This window comes from Vanessa atalanta, chromosome 13 (assembly GCF_905147765.1).
Source record: "Vanessa atalanta chromosome 13, ilVanAtal1.2, whole genome shotgun sequence".
Taxonomy (NCBI): domain Eukaryota; kingdom Metazoa; phylum Arthropoda; class Insecta; order Lepidoptera; family Nymphalidae; genus Vanessa; species Vanessa atalanta.
The window spans coordinates 3,985,429-4,005,391 of record NC_061883.1 but is presented as its reverse complement, the minus strand read 5'-3'; the positions used below and the strand labels follow the sequence as shown (position 1 = coordinate 4,005,391).

At 32.8% G+C, this 19,963-nt stretch overlaps 2 protein-coding genes across 4 annotated transcripts; both read left to right on the top strand.

Annotated features, from left to right (window-relative positions):
• The first annotated feature begins 3,674 nt into the window (after nt 1-3,674).
• Nucleotides 3,675-11,367, top strand: LOC125068429. Of its 2 annotated transcripts, XM_047677544.1 has the most exons (4): nt 3,675-3,796; nt 4,313-5,451; nt 5,789-5,815; nt 9,045-9,155. In XM_047677544.1, exons 2-3 carry the CDS (start codon nt 4,767-4,769, stop codon nt 5,803-5,805), a joined length of 702 nt encoding a protein of 233 aa, XP_047533500.1. In that variant the 5' UTR covers nt 3,675-3,796; nt 4,313-4,766; the 3' UTR covers nt 5,806-5,815; nt 9,045-9,155. The 2 variants fall into 2 exon arrangements, with proteins under 2 accessions (XP_047533500.1, XP_047533499.1); XM_047677543.1 differs by lacking the exon at nt 5,789-5,815 and having other exon boundaries at nt 9,045-11,367.
• Nucleotides 11,368-15,549: 4,182 nt separating this feature from the next.
• Nucleotides 15,550-19,366, top strand: LOC125068428 (leucine-rich repeat and death domain-containing protein 1). 2 transcript variants are annotated; one of them, XM_047677541.1, is made up of 4 exons: nt 15,550-16,193; nt 17,575-17,725; nt 18,114-18,671; nt 19,231-19,366. In XM_047677541.1, exons 1-4 carry the CDS (start codon nt 15,800-15,802, stop codon nt 19,346-19,348), a joined length of 1,221 nt encoding a protein of 406 aa, XP_047533497.1. In that variant the 5' UTR covers nt 15,550-15,799; the 3' UTR covers nt 19,349-19,366. The 2 variants fall into 2 exon arrangements, with proteins under 2 accessions (XP_047533497.1, XP_047533498.1); XM_047677542.1 differs by lacking the exon at nt 19,231-19,366 and adding an exon at nt 18,961-19,084.
• Nucleotides 19,367-19,963: the final 597 nt, after the last annotated feature.

Genomic DNA, 19,963 nt, shown 5'->3' with positions numbered 1-19,963 from the left:
GTAATTCAATAAAAAATGCAAAGAAATAAATGAGAGAATGATACTCTAAGCATACAATGATGAGATATGATATGAGAATGGTTCCGTACCTCAAAAGGAAAAAACGGAACCCGTATAGGATCGCTTTGTTGTCCGTCAGTCTGTCTGTCAAGACCCTTTATCTCGGGAACGTATAGAGGTATCGGATTGGAATCAAAACGATATACTCAAGTTTACAGTTTCTTGAAACTGCGAAAAAATCAAACTCCTAACTAAAAAGATACGGCCGTTTATGCAAAGAAACCTTTATTTCGACACTCTATTCTCAAAATCAAATCAAAACTTATAGGGTATTTTCTGTTGTCCTAGAAATTTGGCAAATTTTACCTTCTTACTGCATGTATAAGGGAAAATCTGAAAACTATACATTTGTAATTGAATCATTAAAAACAGGGTCTTTATACAAGAAACGGCGGTCCAAATTTTAGAAATTTGAAGAAATTTCGTATTCGTAAATGGGGTATCGTATGAAAGGGCTTCATTGGCACAAGCTTAAACAGATTTTTAAATATTTTAATAATTTATGCTTTTCGATTAATAACGAAGAATAAGAAAAAAAAAACCTCTTTCCTTTATGTAAGTATACCTAATAACAAATCTGGATATTCCTTCGATTTTTTTATAATATGCCCCTAAAAATGTATACGGAACCATATGAGGGCGAGTCCAACTCGCACTTGTCCATATTTTAGTGTCCGAGTACAGGCCGCATATTCATATTGCTGTAATATATTGAGGTATATGGGCATACCTACTGATTGATTGATGTATTGAAATCTATAAAGATCTGTAAGTATATATATCTATACAAGATATAATATAACCTCATAAATCCTTAATTGTATAAAACAGTCGCATTGCCTTTTTATTGGATTGAAATAGTGATAATATATTGCTACGAAATTGATTCAGATTTAAGTGAAATTGAAATATTATACGCCTTGCAAATTGTAATGCTCAACCAAATGCGGCGATGCGGGTAATGGAAAACTTTTTGGATCACAACTTTGCCTTTACCGGAATGCAATATCGAAACATATTTTTAATCGCAAACTCGCAAACTGGTGATATTGCATTTCTTGCAGCGTAGGCGCTTAGAAATGCATTTAATAAATACTTTGTTTCATTTAACTTAGTTTATAAGATAAGTGAATAAATAACTTTTTATTATATTTTATTTTTGTTTTAATATCTTTATAGTGGACGTATAACATTAAAATACAAACAATACAAAAAGGCGAAATGATATCTTAAGTTAATAGTATACAAAAGTTATATTTCTACCAAAAGGGAATATTTGGCATTTAATGCAACTTTGTGCATCCCATTTTGATTTCATCCGTTTCTCCCACGAGAAGCGAAGTATATGGGACTCAAAGGCACTAGCACTGATGCCAGAACACTCACTTAAACCCGCTATTCCCTCTTTAGAGGAACGCCGCGGGATCACTTTTGCATGCTATCTGGATACCGTGACGCCACGACCGCCTATGGCCAGCGTTAAATGTCCGCATAAGCACACCAAAATAATATACTTACTTTGTTAACTGTAGTGCGATAAAGTAGAAATTAATCATTACCAGGCAATTTTAACTTGCCTGTCTTTTTAAATTGCTTCAAGAAATTAATTGTATTAAGAAGTACTACCGTAGCCTGTAGTCCGCCGTTTAAAGTTAATCTCAAACCTCATGATTATTTAGTTTTTGTTGAAGATGTAATTCTTTTGGCGCGTCATGAAAAAATGATGAGAGCGAATTCTTATGACGCGCGAACGGCACGACATGAAAACTACAAGATGAAGTTGCTCGCTAAACCGCCAATCAAATGTCAAGTCGCCCGAAATATAAGTCTGTTTCGAGTGACTTGACTTGTATATAACTTCACACCTTCGTATAATAAAATGTTTATTTTCTTTTATTACAAATATAATTTGCGATAGTTTAAATTTCTAAGTGCTTTAGTAGTATTTTAACGTTCATAAGTAGATTTTATATTAATATTTTACTATACTTTATTATTTACAAGCAATTCAAAACGTTTTTCAAAATGTATGTAAAGTTCCATTTCTTTGGCTATTTAAATGTATATATAAACGATAGTACCTACTTACATATTCAATTAAGACGTTAATAAAACGGAGCAATACGCTCCCATTTGCATTTAAGAAGCGAAACACGTGGTAGCATTCATAACCACAAGTGTGACCTGCATTACGAGAATTCAATTACAAATGCAATGAAAACATGGCTAAGTGTACGGAGCTTAAATCATTAATGGTTTTATAATTCTAAGCACAAATTAGTGTTCGCTCGTATGCCATTGTTTGACCATTTTGTACGTATTGTTTCCATTTTAAACTAGTAATAAGTATTTATATAAAAAAAATGTTACAAAAAATATAAACGGTACAATTCGCAATAAGCCTTTGAAATAATAACAATTATTTGATACTTCGATTTGAGAGTCCAGAAATAAACAAATTTAAACATCCACAATCTAACAACAAACGCGTTAAAACTACAATAAAATAGTGATTGTAATTCATTATTTTCCCAAAAAATACCAAATATTTATAGCTGTTAACGTTGATTGAGTGCCAGTCGTACATACACAACTGTTGTTTTTATCAATATGACGTCACTAAAATGACTGACAGCGTTTTTGCGGGACTAAAAAGGTTCAAAATTTAAATCAATTTTATGCCAAGAACTTTTTCAAACATAGTAGAATACCCTATTTTATAAAATAGTAAATAAATAAACGTAATAAAATAAATATATCTACTTAATATTTTCTTGCGGAGCACATTTTATTTATTAACAATTGACACCCGTTCGAAGCTTCGTCGAGTCGCTATTTTTTATATAAAAATAACCGTATTGTAATGTAATGTATTTATATACCGGACATTACAACATATGGGTAAACATCGATGACGTTATTAATTAACATTTATTACGATACCAATATCTATGAGCAGTGGTGACCACCATCAGGTGGCCCATTTGACCATCCGCTTACAGACGCCATAAAAAAAATCCATACAAAACCATCACCGGATAGTTTTTATGTGTTACATTCGTTAATCTGTTATCGCGATAAATATTATTTATTAGAAATCGTAAAATTTTTAATCTGTGCATGCATTAGTGTAGTAAAATTTTATTTTAAGCTCTTCGCATAACGACGCGTGATAGCCTAACAAAGTACAAACATATGTACTGCACATAAATATTTGTAAAAAGAATCAGCGTATATTTAAAATGACAGAAAGTGCTTTAAAAAAAGTCTGGTTATATTTAGTATATGAAATGTAATAAATATGTATTGAAACCATTATGTAATGGGACCTATTATTTATGAGGACTGTAAATATCCTACTATTGTGCAAATATATTCATCAATTTTTATTCATTGTCATATTCATACAAAGGCTTTTACTTGGATCTCTATATATTATTTAAATGTCAGATATTTAATTTAGTTTCACTTATTATCTGTTGTTTACATATTAATAATTTTATTTTAAAGATATATCTGTTAATGAGAATTATTTAAACGCTATTTGACTATGCAGACATTGCCCTATATTAGGTTCAAGTAAACATTTGACGGTAGATACAAAATAAACAAACGTCAAACATTATCATGTTCGTCGTAAATAGTTGATTACTTTATATTTAATAAGTAATAAAAGAGATTTAATGTCTCATATTTTGTATGAACCGTGTAAATTCCAGTGCATTGTTAAAGTTATGTGAGTGATTAAATTATATACTCTGTAATAAAGGAGATATACATAGATCACGAAGACGCGCGTTCAAGTTAAGTGATCGGCGTGCATTAACATATAAATATAATCTAATTTGGCTTTTTGGGGGGCGGTCTATATTCCTTCTTTAGTCATTTCACGCACACTACGACATCTTGGAAGCTCGAGCTTAACTCGTACTAATGTACGCTGATAATTTAGCTTCGTGAGTTGGTATTAATATAATATGCCTCGTTATAAAAATTGTAGGCACAAAACATGTTTCTTGCGATATCGAATTTTACTATAATTATGAATCCATTTTTAAATCAATAAAGTTCAGACGAATTTAATAACGTTAGTCATAGTTGATTTGTATTTACAGTATTTTATTGTATTTATATGTAACCTTAAAAAACAATTAGTACTTATCCAATATTACTTTTAATTTTATTTATACTAACACAAGTGCATATGAGGATAAAATTTAATTAAAGTAAGCTCTTATCTATGACATTATAGGATGCAAACACTGATAGCGAAGCTCCCAAATAAAATTGATAAGGAATGAACGACCGCCCAGGAAATCAGATAACGTAAATTAAACAAATGCATTTTATACCCAAGAGAAATCACTATAATAAGGTACGGTTCCATATCGATGAATTGTTTATAAAATTTCTCCGTGTGCTTTTACGTACGAATAGAATTCACTACAAGCAAGTCGACCCCTACGCCCGAGCTAACTGAAAAACCGCACATGCGCAAACAGTAGTGACTACCTTACACAAAACAAGAACTGACGTGGCGCGTGTTCAGTGCATTGAAAATACTCATAAATAATCATCATGAAAATAATAAAGAACCACAAATCAATGTAAGCTTTGAACTTTTAAAAGCATCGCATTGTACGCGAATAACATCACGCACGCGCGAGCCGCTGTCAAAACAAACCATCACGTATTGCGATGTAAACATGAACGAGCGTAAGATATTACTCTTTATACTCTCTGTAATTTTTTATTGCCTATACAGTGTTCACATGTGGTTTATGACAAACGATGTGACTGAGGAGAAACCACCGGAGCCCGACACGATCGCTGAAAAACATCCAGAATTAAAACCAAACATTTCACGCGTGAAATACGTGGTGAAGACCAAAGTGATACCTTTATATCTGAAAGACGCCTGTAGCGCTTTGGAAATATTCACACAAAAACCGCATAGTTATAAAATGAAACGCGATAATATGGAGGTCGAAAACAATGCTGTCACAGTGATCGGTATAACAGTTTTTCTAGTCATACTATTGTTGAACGCCTTACTTGACGTTCTTAAAGTGAAAGAAGAAGAGAGAGCAAGAAGAAAGCTGAATCCTAATGGAGAGAGAAGACAATCCTTAGCAGAGTTTGCGAATAAGAAAACATTGCGACGAGAGTCAAGCAAATTTGGTCTACAGCTGTTTCAAATCGCAGAATCTGTGGTGACCTCGAGCGAAGAGAATATGAGCCGCCGCGAAATTAAGCCCTATACAAGAGGAGATTCAATTAATTCCTATCTGAGCGAAAAGACAACTAAACATGAGAATTCAGCACCGGCTTCTATCGGCGAAATATCGGAACCGAGATCTGCAAAGAGGCAATCGATTGCCAAGTTATTTGGTATGTATAGAACGATTTTTATATTTAAATGTTGCCTTTTTGTACATAAGTTAATTAATCCGATATAATATTAAATTTATTGTAAATATTTTAATACAAAATCAAGTTTATTAGAGAAATAAATGACGATTGAGTTCGATATACGAAAAAAAAAAAATTTAAACAAAAGACGATAACTGTACTAATATCGACAGTTATAACAATGTATATAAACGCCAAGTATCCTTTCTCTGATAGACTTGTAATTATTAAATATTAACTTTATGAATGTTTATTGAATGTCTGTTGTCGATGTTTTAATTATCTATCCTGTCTTTTTTTTCTCTCTCTTTACAAGGTCTGTCTGACGACTGAAAAGTATCAGGTAATTAATATTCTCACACTAAATAAATTTGTAAAATCACCTTTTTACTTTACGTGATAAGGACTGTTTTTTTTTTATGCATTTCAAATAGCGCATATTTGCTTGACATTTTTTTTTTAAATTGCACTTTCTTGCTTGTATGCTTTAATTTGCACAGAACATCTTATTAGGTATTCGGTTAAATATTGTATGTATAACAAAAATAACACCTATATATATGTATATATATTTATAAATATCTATTTTTAATTTATGAAAGTTAAAACGTGACTTCTTCGTTTTGATGTTTAAATATAAATAAACCTATTTAGAGAAGGTATTTAACTGTTATTTGTACATTACATTACTGTATTGGTAATACATAATAATATTATATATAAGGTTACGCAGCAATGTAATATGTACAGCACGTTTATTGCTTGAAATCGATTAATCATGTTAAATCGCCTTTGAGCACGTGCGTGGAAAGACGCAGCGAAAAGGTTTCTTGGTTTGACGGAATTAATAAGCACTGTATAAGGTTATATAATACTTAATAACAAAACAATCTGACTGAAATTATAAATAAGAACGGTTGCTACATATTCATCGCATGTCATATTCTGAAATTCCAAATTTGGAAATAAAGATATTTCCAAATTTGATGGTACGTATTATATTACAAGTAACAATAATTACCGTTACTATCAATTTACGTGATAGCCTCAACTTAGTAAGGAATAATTTATCTAGAAGCTTATGATTTAAAGGAGGTGTTGACGAAATAAAATGGGATTTCAACCCAACCTCTTATCTTCAACTTCATCTAATCGATTCCTTTAAAGTGTCATATATAGAATAGTAACAGCCTGTAAATTTCCAACTGGGCTAAGGCCTCCTCTCCTTTGGTCTCCCAAAAAGCATGAAGCATATTTCGTTGAAAAGTAAACACATGCAGGTGTTCTCACGATGTTATCTTTCACCTCCGGGGACGAGATGAATTATAAACACAAATTAAGCACATGAAAATTCAATGGTGAATGCCTAGGTTTGAACCCGCAATCATCGTTTAAGACATCCGCGTTCTAATAATCTGGGCCATCTTGGCTCTCGAAGTGTTAGACTTTTTAGCAAATGAAATTAAATTAAATATAGTTTTTAGTTTTCGGATAAAAATAAAACTCGCTGTCTTTCTTTCGCCGGTTCTTCCGAAGTCAGGGTATTTACTCTTCTGAAACGGTGGTAGTGTTTAATTGGACAATTTATACGTACTTAAGTGTAATACTTCTATATTGAATAAAGGAATTTTATTTTGAAATGAACCATTCGTTTTTGAGACAAATTGTACTACTTTTTAGTTTATCAATACCAATAACATTATTAGATTATTGAGCTGAATTTATTAATTAATGCTCATTAAAATATAAATTTCAATTATAAATTAAAGTATTCAGTCAAATATTATTTGCTATAAGTACACACCGCATGACAACAGATTTTGTTCAATTCAAATCATGACCCTCTCGGTCTGTTAAACACGAATTTTCCGAATGGTTAATCAAAGCATTTGTTAAACAATTATTATCCGATACCTGTAATAGACCACAGAGTAAATAGTTCCGAAATAGGTTTGGGAAATTTATTTATTATCTTTTGTTTATTGTTCAATGTTCATTGTTCGCGGAAATTAACAGTATTACTTATATTAAACATTTGTTCGTATTGCGACATAATTTACCTTATTTTTTGTTATTACATTATGAAATACCTGTATTAGAAAATAAAATAAATAGTTTCTAAATTGGTTTGGAAATGTATTTATCATCTGTCATTCATCGTTCACAGTTCGCGAATCGCGGGAATTTAATGTTAAAACACAATACATGTTATCATTTTTTCGGGTTCCAATAAAGATAAATAAGTATATAAAGGTGGTATGCATTGTCGACATATTACAACATCATCTCATAATGCTAAATAAATTCATAGGTATATCTATTGTCCTTATAAACTTCTCTTTAATGTTCAAGTTTAGTTCTAGTGTACTTGCAGATAAATAATTAAAGACGGTTTGTATTTTGTAAAAAAATAATCTGTTTGTTAGAGTAAAAAAGACAAGATTATGTATTAAATAAGTTGATCTTACCGATGACTGGATTCAATCCTGGGTAAATTGCCCTTTATCCAGTCGTGGTACTGTAAGGAGCATTTCTGTGGATATCGTATCCACATTATAGAAATATTTCAGATGAACTTTTCTAATAGCGGCTTAATTATCAGACTCACATTGAGACTTACGCGAAAAATACTCTTTACATACGTAGCTTATGAAATATTTAATCACGTAAACCTTAGATTATTATTTCTATAACCCGATAAAGTATCGCACTAACAAAGAACTAACACAAACGATATAACTTTACTATCTTGGTGTGTGTGACAGTGCTATGTTTTATAGCTATATTTTAGCAAGCTAAACATCATTCTAATTTACTAGTGTGTGTGTTTTAGCAACCAAGAGTTGACAATTATTTCGTTCTAAAAAAATCTAAGGCGTAAACATTAACAATTTGCTAATCCGGGCAAGTACTAGTGACTTGCTTGTCACGAATGTCCAAGCGGCAGTGAGGCAGCGTGATATAATTAAAATATTTTATAATATGTCTATTCTTTATGTACAAAATCTTAAGGTTTTAATTATTCTTTAAAGGGCAATAATTTCTTAAATCATAGGCACTGTATTTAAAGTTAAAGTTGTTAAAGTAGTTTTCGTAATCCGTTGCACTTAATATTAAGAGATACCCATTATAATAGGTGCCAGATGTTATAGAAATATAGATATAGAAACAGTCAATCGATCAATGTAATCAACTCATAAATTAATTAAGATAATTTTACGACTAAAGTTTCAAATCAAATCAATTTTATTAAAGTAAACTTCACAATGACGTGTTTGAATCGTCAATATTTAAAACACAACCACCGTTACGGAAAGCAGCACACTGCTTTATAACACAAAAAAAAAAACGCATTTCGACTGAAATAGTATTGATAACTTTCGGTAGTCTTTGAAACACTGAAAACATAAACAATAACAAAACTCAAGTCGAATTAAAAATTTTCATTAGCAATACAAATTTTTCCCCGATCATTGATCCGATAGCCATTAACGTAGAACTAAAATTCAAAGTAAATTCACCAGAAGCTTTATTAAATTCTTAACAATTTATTTAAAATTGATCATTTTTAGGAGGTCGACCAGCCCCGATGGTACGTCGCTCATCGTACCCAGCCTTACCTCTAAACCCTGAGATCCAAGCTTTGATGATGGGCAGCAAGCAATCATCGTTCGACAGCGATGACGAAGATGGGAAGGGGCGACGTGTCAGGATCATACGTAGATTTTAATTAGTTTTCTTCTAATAATTTACGCTATTATTAACACAAGGTGACTCGCGAGCAACGATCCGCTAATTCACACACATTTCTGAACGCTTAATTTACTTGATGATATAAAGAAAGCAAATATTCTTTCGAACTCGAAGACAAAAATACACGAATCTTCGCTCTGCAGTGCTATTCTGTAAAACTTCATTTCGTATCTCACTTGTGAAATGCTGAAAACTAGCTCATATTGCTATTATGATTCGTGTCTTCTTTGAATATTATAATTATTATAGACAAAGTCGCTTATAACGTTCTGAGATTTCTACATCGTTTTCTGCGGTGAGTTTCGAGTTTATTCTTACAGAGAGCTCAACTGAATTATTTCAATCTAAAATTAGATATTTTAATTTTAGATTCAACCCACTTTGTTAGAATATGTTAAGCTGTTAATTATAATTTAGAATTCGTATATCCTATTTTATTTTAGTCAAAGCGACATACTGTTAAATGTCGACTATGGAGGCTGGAAACATTTTTAATCTAGATAGACAAAAACATTGCTGACAATTAATACATATTTTATGCAAAAAGACTTTAATACCTACTTGGTATTTTGAAATTAAATTTTCCAATTTAAAATATATCTTTAATTATAACAAAACGTTTTCTATGACAACGTTTTTATTAGTTATTAAACACATAACATAATAGTTATTAAACTTAATACAATATGTATTGATCTATCACATTTTGACAATAAAATATTCAAATAAAATAAAAATTTCATATACTACACGCAATAGAGATAATAATACTATTCATACTTAATCTTTCAATGCACTTTAAGATTTAATTAGCATTTATATTAAAAAGTGAATGTAAGAGCACTCATTTTAATTTAAAACAAAACGTGCCTAATGCAACCAGTCAACGCATCAACGTGTATTATCTATTATTACACGCCCAGATGTTAAATATAAGTATTATATTTAATAACGCACTAGGCTCGGATTACAACCGGACAATTCAACTAGATTTTCGATTTTTATCCGGAATAAACCGGATCACGCTCGGGTTTATCCGAGTCTCTGGAATGATTTTCTTGACACAAGTGGATGGTGGTGAAATGACTTTCGAGCCAGACCAGTTTCATTACGACAGACTCACAGCTAGACGAACACGCATGTTTTTATATTTTATTTGCCAAATAATTTTTTTGATATTGTATCATTCGCAAAATGTATCTGAAAAGAAGTAATGTACTTTTTGGGTTGGATTGGTGGTGGTGGTGAATGCACGTCTTGATAAGCAATTTGAAGGGAAGGATGAATCCAGTATTTTCTTTCAGCAGCGTCATCATCTTTTCTTTTTTTATGAACGGAACAACTACACTAAAAATATCTCTAAAGAGATCTTTCATCTATCGCAACTCGAACTACCTGACTAATAAAATTTATTTCCGGATTGTAACTACGCGTGTAGTCTATCGGCATGACGAGCGCAACAAAGTCTATTTTTTCCGGATCCGGAGACTCAGGAAACTTGTACTCCGAGCCTTGAATATAATATCAAAATTATCTTATAAATAAAATATTATTGTACGATTAAATTTATATGTATCATTGGCTAAGCCAGAGTTATTCTAAGGTAATATTATAATCGGCGATTGTTTTGTTTCGATAAAATTTAAATAGATTTTAATCGTGTCTGAAACTCTGAGCCTTGTATAAAATATTCTTACGTCAATATTTATATTCAATAATAATGAACATATTCTATATATGTATATGATCCTTACCCCGCTTTTGTTTAAGCTGGTTTTAAGGAGCGAGAAACGTGGACCAGAAATAATATTTGACTAATCTTGAACGATTAAGTGTATGTAATAAGTATACATATCTGTGGTCATTGGAATGAATTTTGTATTGTTATCATATTAACATTTTCATATTCTTGTATTAAAGTGCAAATCCTTGTGACAATTTATAATATTAATATACGTAATTAAATATAATTTGTAAGAATTAATCTATCTAGTCAAATGACCTCTTAATAATGCATTTTTAAGATTAAATACTATAATAATCTTTCTATAATGTTACTTCTAATACCATCATCCTCCTGCCCTTATCCCAATTTTACATGGAGTCGGCGCAGCATGTCTTCATCTTCCATACTTCTCTGACGGACGTCATTTCACAAGTAAAATTATTTGTAACCATATCGTCTTTCACACAATCCATCCATCGTTTCTTTGGTCGGCCCCTACCTCTATATCCATCCACATCCATTCTCAAAACCTTTCTCACAACAGGGTCCTCATTCCTCCGCATAACATGCTCATACCAAGACAGCCGGTTTCCAGATAGCTTCTCGGTTACCGGTACCACTTTCAAACTTCCTCTTATGTACTCATTCCTTACTCTATCCATTCGCAGCATGGACAGTATAATGTTACTTCTAATAATTATGATGATATACCTATAAGGTTTAAAACTTAGTTAAAATAAATTATAAATCTTAGTGATTAAAAAGATACTACGAGAACGAGGCTAAGGGTCTTCTAAAATCTTTCAATGATATATTAGGGTATGGAACTATTCATTCCGTATTCTGCGGTCCCCATCGGTGGCAAGTCCCAGCCCTGGTTTGGTCGTTTCTGCAAAACGGCTTCACGCAGAAAATGGGAACGCTACCAAGACTGGGCTAACGCATCAGCGTCTCGTGATGTAAATACCAGCGCAATCAGAAAGGAATATAACTCTGCCTCTAGGTCCTTCAAAAACGTGATTGCTAAGGCGAAGACGGAGTACATTGGCAGAATTGGCGAGAGACTGGTGCGCCTCCCTTCAGGAACACGTGCGTTCTGGTCTCTCGCCAAGGCTGTCTTAGGGAATTTCTGTCAGCCTTCCTTACCATCTCTGCACAAGGACGGTGAGTCATTGGCCCATACAGCGAAGGAGAAGGCTGATCTTTTAGGCTCTCTCTTCGCAGCGAACTCGACTCTGGATGACCGAGGAAAGTCACCACCAACAATCCCGCGGTGTGATACCACGATGCCGGAGGTTAAATTCCGGCAAAGTGCAGTTCGTAATGCACTTCTTTCCTTGGATATTCATAAGTCGAGTGGACCCGATGGCATCCCTCCAATCGTGCTACGGACTTGTGCTCCCGAGTTGGCGCCGGTCTTAACGCGTCTTTTCCGGCAATCCTATGCATTCGGCGTCGTCCCGAACTCCTGGAAGACTGCTTTGGTGCATCCGATCCCTAAAAAGGGCAACCGCTCAGACCCGTCCAATTATAGGCCTATAGCCATCACCTCCTTGTTCTCCAAGGTAATGGAGTCTATTATAAACTGCCAGCTCCTGCGGTACCTAGAGGAGTACCAGCTGATTAGCGACCGCCAGTACGGTTTCCGTCGGGGTCGCTCAGCCGGTGATCTTCTAGTTTACCTTACTCATAGATGGGCGGAAGCAGTTGAGAGCAAAGGGGAGGCATTAGCAGCCAGTCTGGACATAGCGAAGGCCTTCGATCGCGTGTGGCACAAAGCGCTTCTTTCGAAGCTTCCTTCCTATGGGCTTCCCGGAAAATTATGCAATTGGATTACCAGTTTTTTGGCAGATCGGAGCATCAAGGTCGTTGTCGACGGTGCATGCTCTGACTTAAAATTCGTCAATGCTGGTGTTCCACAAGGCTGCGTTCTATCACCCACTCTGTTTCTTCTGCATATCAATGACTTGTTGCAAATCAGTAACATTCATTGCTATGCAGACGACAGCACCGTAGACACCTCATACACCGGCCGTGCTAATATTTCTCGGGAAAACGTCGAAGAAAACCGGAACAAACTTGTTTCTGAAATCGAGTCTTCGTTAAACAAAGTCTCGAACTGGGGTCGGCTAAACTTAGTTCACTTCAACCCCAAAAAGACGCAAGTTTGCGCGTTAACCGCTAAAAAAACACCATTTGTCGTATCTCCACGATTCGAGAACATTCCGTTAGCCGCTACAGCTAGTATCGGAATACTTGGCGTTGATGTTTCGAGTCTCGTTCAGTTCCGCGGTCAATTGGAAGGCAAAGCCAAATTGGCATCAAAAAAGCTTGGTGTGCTCAGCAAGGCAAGACAGTATTTCACGTCGGCCCATCGTCTAAGACTATACAAGGCGCAAATTCGGCCTCACATGGAATACTGCTCTCACCTCTGGGCGGGTGCTCCCCAGTACCAGCTCCTTCCATTTGACCGTATCCAACGTAGAGCGGCTCGAATTATCGACGATCAAGCCCTTTCCGATCTGCTTGATCCTTTGGCTTTGCGTAGAGATGTTGGATCGCTCTGCATCTTCTACAGAATTTATCACGGGGAATGTTCCGAGGAATTGTTCGAATTAATCCCGGCTGCTGAATTTCACCTTCGGACATCTCGTCAAAATTCCAAATATCACCCGCACCACCTAGATGTCCGAAAATCCACAACAGCGCGATTTTTAAGACATTTTCTGCCTCGCACAACCACTCTGTGGAACCAGCTTTCGCCGGCGGTTTTTCCGAACCGATACGACTTGGGAACCTTCAAGAAAAGAGCGTACTCTTTCCTGAAAGGCCGGCAACGCACCTGCAAGCCCCCCGGTGTTGCAGATGTCCATGGGCGGTGGTAGTCACTTTCCATCAGGTGAGCCTCCTGCTCGTTTGCCACCTAATGACATAAAAAAAAAAAAAAAAAAAATTTCTATTTCCAAAGTGTAAGTTCCTATATACCTAAATACGATAAATTCATATCAATTTTAAATTACTAAATTTGCCAATCTTATCGAAATACTAGAGTTTAATTGAAACCAATTGACTCAATAATTTTATTTTTTATCTGTGTATAGTTTTATTTAGCTAAATACTTATAAAAAATAACTGTTGTTACATTTAGTACTACATTTATTTCAACAAACTATTCGACATCGTTCTTACTTCAAAAGTAACGCATTTCTAAGTTCGAATTATAAAAATAATAACGTTATTTTTATATTTTTTTTTTATTCGTTGTGTTATTTTTTCGTTATTTACTTTAAATATAATTAAAAACTCTAAAGTCTGATTGTAACTTAGTATATAATATAAATGTGGGTAAATATGTAATTGCATGTGATCTTATATTATTACCTACGCACCTCTTCTTGTAACTTTCAAAGTACAATTGACAACGTTTTTAAAATAATATTCAATAAAGTTATATTACAAATTATATTTTATGTTTTATTTGATAATATTATGGGGTAAATGAATTGTGGAGCAAAAAAACAGGTCATTGTTTATTCGTTTACTGTGAATTCATTCATTAATGTAATAGAAGTATAAATGATTTCAGATCTTAGTAGATTTTTGAAAATGATAAAAGCTTAATTTTATTTCTAGTTTGTCTTTATTTTAGATTTTTATTATATTACTTAACATGCTTTGGGTTAATTATGACCTAATGATGAGTTTCTAGTTAAAACCATTTAATTAATTTCCATTAATACAATTTTGCGGTTATGAACAGGATAGTGCAGAAATAATTAAAGTGCTGATTTTCAACAAGATCTCAACAAGTCTCTCGAAATAATTTACATAACCTTCATTATTATTTAAACGACGAAATCAGTAGTGTGAATTATTCGTAGTCCACGAATAGTACTAAAATTTCGGAATACATATTAGAAAAAGATCAGCAGCAAAATGATATCCACCCCAAGGCAGTTTGGAAATGGCGACTGTAGTGTGTATTGGGGCTAAAAGTAATGTTCGACTATTTTCATTGTTTATGCCATGACTTGTCCTCGACCCGGTACAATCGCGATACTTGGATACGAGCCAAACACTTGTACTCAATATCGCATTTTTTTTTTATCGGTTCCCAATTTTTATATAAGTTGCTAAATTTGATTTCACGTGTTTACGTTTTGGTGACCTTGTTCTTTTTTTGGAGTTGTATTAGAATTTATATATTATAAAAATAATTATATTATTCCTTCGAATCCACATGGTATTTTTAATTGAATAATAGTTAATTATTTTTAAAATTAAAAAAATATACAATATGTATATTTTCTATAGATCTAAGAACAATATACAACAAAAGGAACAATCTAAGCCCAAAGCAAGATGTTTAGTATTAGTTCTGAATATACGAAAGTTCACTAACAAGTCGTAAACCTTGCAAAATCAAATATGAGTTCCCAAGTATATCCAAACCAAGCTATGAAAGATCGACATATTAGAAGATGTTGTATATTCAATAAAATTGATAGTGATGTACGCAATTTTAAATAAAAGGCCTTGCTAGATTTAAAAATAATTCTTTAACCTCGAATGCTGTAGCAGTCTTACAGAGGCGCGAATGAAACGAACTCGTCTGGTTTGTGTTACACGAAAAAAGTATCGTAAACGCAATTTACATTAGAATATCTTAAATGATACCACATTTGCTTTATATTTATATAAAAACAAATTTGTAAATAATTAGTGTTTAAATTTATAGAACATTAAGAAAAATCTCGAATGTTTTCGTGCAGTAAGTTTGAAAAGGATTAAAGAATGTTTTAGCAAAGTATTACGGTTTGGCAGATTACGCTCAAAGGCAACATAAAGATGGACTGCGGAAGAATCGCAAACAGCGTCCTACATTGGAACTACAGGGGATTTACTGAATTTCCCCTCAAGCGTCTACAAGGCGAGGAGGACGAGATAACGGACATTTATTTAAAGGAAAATTTAATATCTCGTATACCAAGCGATATTGGTAAACTGAACAACCTAGAAAGCTTATATCTGAGCGGGAATGACATTACCGAGTTGCCTATAGAGATAGCGAAGTTAACTCGTTTGAAGTGTTTGGATCTTAGTGGCAATAGATTGCGATATATACCGGATGAGATCGGCGAAGTGAGGAACTTAAAATTTTTGATATTGGATGAGAATGAACTCCGTGAACTGCCGTTAAGGATAGCCGAGTTGCGGACGCTTCGTTATCTTTCGGTTTGTGGTAATCATGTTCTTGATATGGTTTTGTGTTGCGTGTTTACAAGTGTGCCGATTTTTGACTAACAAAACGATTCGAAAGTATTTTGCTGGAAATAATATCGTCTAACTCACAATCAATTTTACAGGTAAGAACACATTTTTTTAAATATAAATAATAAGTACCTATTAGATAAAGAGCTAAATGATTTTCGTCTTCACAACTACCTCCATATTTTAAATTTCGAATGTCATTCACACGAATACAGATACAGCACATAATAAGTATTTAAAGATATCGTGTTCGTGTTTTTATACTTAATTAAGTTATATTAATAAGTAAAAAAAATACAATAAATTATCTACTGTTTTAATTTTAAACAACAATAACTAACTAATAAATCATCGTATAATTATAAATCTAAATAATAAAACCTCTTTGTGAATGTTGCCATATTTCTCATAATTAGCCAAATTTCGTGACCCCAATACTTAGATTTAGTATCGCTCGTAAACCGAAGGAAACAGTTGTAGCTATGTTTTCCGATAACAAACTAGCGGTTATAAATCAAGCCGAACGCTTCCTCATTGATCCGTTTGACCCATTTGCACCAAGTTACGAAAATCTCTGATATAGTGCAATTATATAATGCTTAGTAGATATTATATTAATTTCACTGAATTATTATTAGTAAAAAAGATTACCATTGGGTAAATTCAAAGTGTTTGTTTGATTAAAATTAATCATTAAATATTCGGAAAATTATTATTATATATTAGATAATATTAGAATATATTCTGTCTATTATATAATAACTTTGCCAAATACTAATTAAGGTAAAGCTAAATTGTATTAAAAAAACACTGTTCAGAATTTGTGATATAAATTATTGTCTATGGATACTGGTATAACTTCGTTGTCTATTATAGTATATTTCTGAGATAGTTTGATAATTGTGATGTTTTTAATATATCTATTTATAAAATAATCTAAAACTACTAATATAAATAAATCTCTTACATAATTATAATAAAAAACGAACGAAATCTCTTTCAAATTAAATAATAAACATGTTTGAAATTTGTAAGAAGGCACTACCTATTACAGACAGTGTTCTTTACCACTTCACTGTTCCAAAGATGTATCTTTATGTATGTGTTGGGAATAATTTGATAGTACGCAAAAATGCTTTGTTAGAGAAGCTGATGCCTAAGAAGAAGTTTATGGCTAATAATCAGTATATACTAAAAACAGTAACAAAACTATACTAAGAACTCAATAACGATAATTTCAGTAGTAGTAGTATGTATGTATGTATGTTTAGCCATGATAAGTTACTTTGTACAATACCACATTTAATTTATGATCGTTTCAAAACAAATGAATTAAATAAATATTTTTTCAGACAACGCCCTACAGTGGTTACCTCAAAGACCTGTTTATAATTATCATCATTGCGAATTGAGATTTTGGAGGAACTCGAGTCTGAAGTCTATACCGTATTCATTATGGTATCATATGTTTAGAGGACAGCAGACAAGAAGTCTCGATATAGGGTAAGTTAGAATAGCTAGTAAGATCAGTTATCGACCGCGTCTTATTTTAGTCGTCAGCGAATAACCCCTAAAACAAAAGCCATCAGAAAGGGGGAAATACCAGAGTGTTAGGTGTTAAAAGTAGCCTTCCTTGGGGTTCAACCTAACATCAAACCAAATAACATCAAATTCATCTGAGCGTAACTAATTAGAATAGATAGGATGTGTTTGTTCTGTCTAATATTTAATTAAAGACAAACACTTGTCACGGAAAATAGTTAACTAATAGTGTGACACGAATATTCTCCCGAATAAGCAAATGTACATAACTTAATAGTAATCTTTAGGACCATCTGCATCATCAGATTTCCATTATCTTATATTTTTGATAAATCTTTCTTTGTTCTAGGTGTTTAAGCCAACCAAATCATCAACAAACGTCTAATTCGGCGAGGTGTGTGTTGCAGCTAAGTCAAAATTTACCAGGATACCATTTAGATTTAAACTTTCCAACAAAATACAATCATATTTTCGATAAAGGTTCGTCATTCGTACCGAGTCTATTCGAATTATCAAAAAGAAAATTTTATGATGTTATCAAGGAAGCAGCGATGAGACTGACCAAAGCTCCGCTAAGTATTTATGTTGATTTTAACAATGCTGATAAATTTGAAACTAACTATAATATTAGAGACTTACAAGAAACCTTAAACGGTTGTAATATTAATAACAACAATAATAATGTTATATTTAATTCAAATGATCAAAGAACGAATGAAATTGATAATCTAATATTAAGAAGCAAAAGAAAAGGTAGCTGCGAGCCCAAAGATATGATTGAAGAATATTTTGATTACCTACCAAGATTTATAAGGGATGATTTATGTAATGGGCCTTTATCGAGATGCGAGAACGCGCGATGTAAGAAGCCTATATTTGATTTCGTCTATTACGAGTTTTGTGTTGAGTACGTACCATTTATTATATTACATTTAGAAAATGTGAAATTATATTTTCGGAATATTTTTTGTGATAAAGATTTTTTTTTTACTTATATTAATTTATCCATCTGACTCAATGTCGTTCGCCGCATCGTTGGTCTAGCGGTTAGCTTATAAGGTAGCTGATTCCAAAGATCCAGATGCAAACCCAGTCAGGCAAACAAAAACATTCATTTCTATAGCAGCCCAGAGTCTAATCAAATAAAATTTAAGTTTCGTCAAAAGGTAAAACAACCGATTGTAAATATCAGACAGCTGGGCTAGAGCCTTCTATTCGCTTCGGTAGAAAGTTTGCCGATTAGTCCACACTACTCCGATGAGGGTTAGTCGATACGTATCTAGTATCAATCATACAATGTATATTCGATACATACAGTACCCACAATGACCTTTTTGCTATGAAGTAGTAGCCATTAAATGTCAGACAGCTGAGCTAAGACCTCCACTCTATTGAAGGAGAAGGTTTATTTGAGAGGATTCACGTTTTGTTTGATATTTTAGTTAAATATATATTTATAATTTCAGGAAATTAATCCTAATTGAAGCTACCGAAGATATTATTCTAAGCGCTGCGTTTTGTTCAAAGACTTGTGCGGAGGCATGGAAACCGGGAAAGGCTATTCTGAATTGGAAATTTGTTTAATGAATTGAAGATTGCTATTATAATCTACAATGAATTTATTAAAATATTTTATTTTAAACATAGTTTTTTATTTCGTTACGTACTCAGACATTCCTACTGACCGACGTAAATCGAGACGTATTTTTTCATATGTTTACATGTAAAACTTAGGGGTTAGGATCCACACGGACTCAAAATTAAAAAAAAAATGCATTTATAACATATATATGGATATACATGCTTCATTAACAAAAGTTAGTTCTTAAAAAAGTTATATAAGTAGGTACTCATGAAAATGCTAGTTATTTTTGGTATTTGTGTGTTATTAATTTTAATAATAACGATAAAACTTTAATAATCAAAATATGTAATGAGAAATAATAAATTAATCTTTTAGTTTAAACTATCAATTCTAGATTGTTTTGCTTCTTTCTTCTTGCTATCAGGTCAATTCTTGGTAATACTTGGTAACACAAATTTTGTTATTAACTTTTAGTAACAAACCTAAAGCTTTGTTTTGTTTTCAAGGATTTATTACATGATAATAAACATTTTATTACTAATCCGCTCCGTTGAAGCGTTAAGCGTCGTCTTCGGAACGTGTCAAGCGTGATATATATTATGTAGTAAATGAAA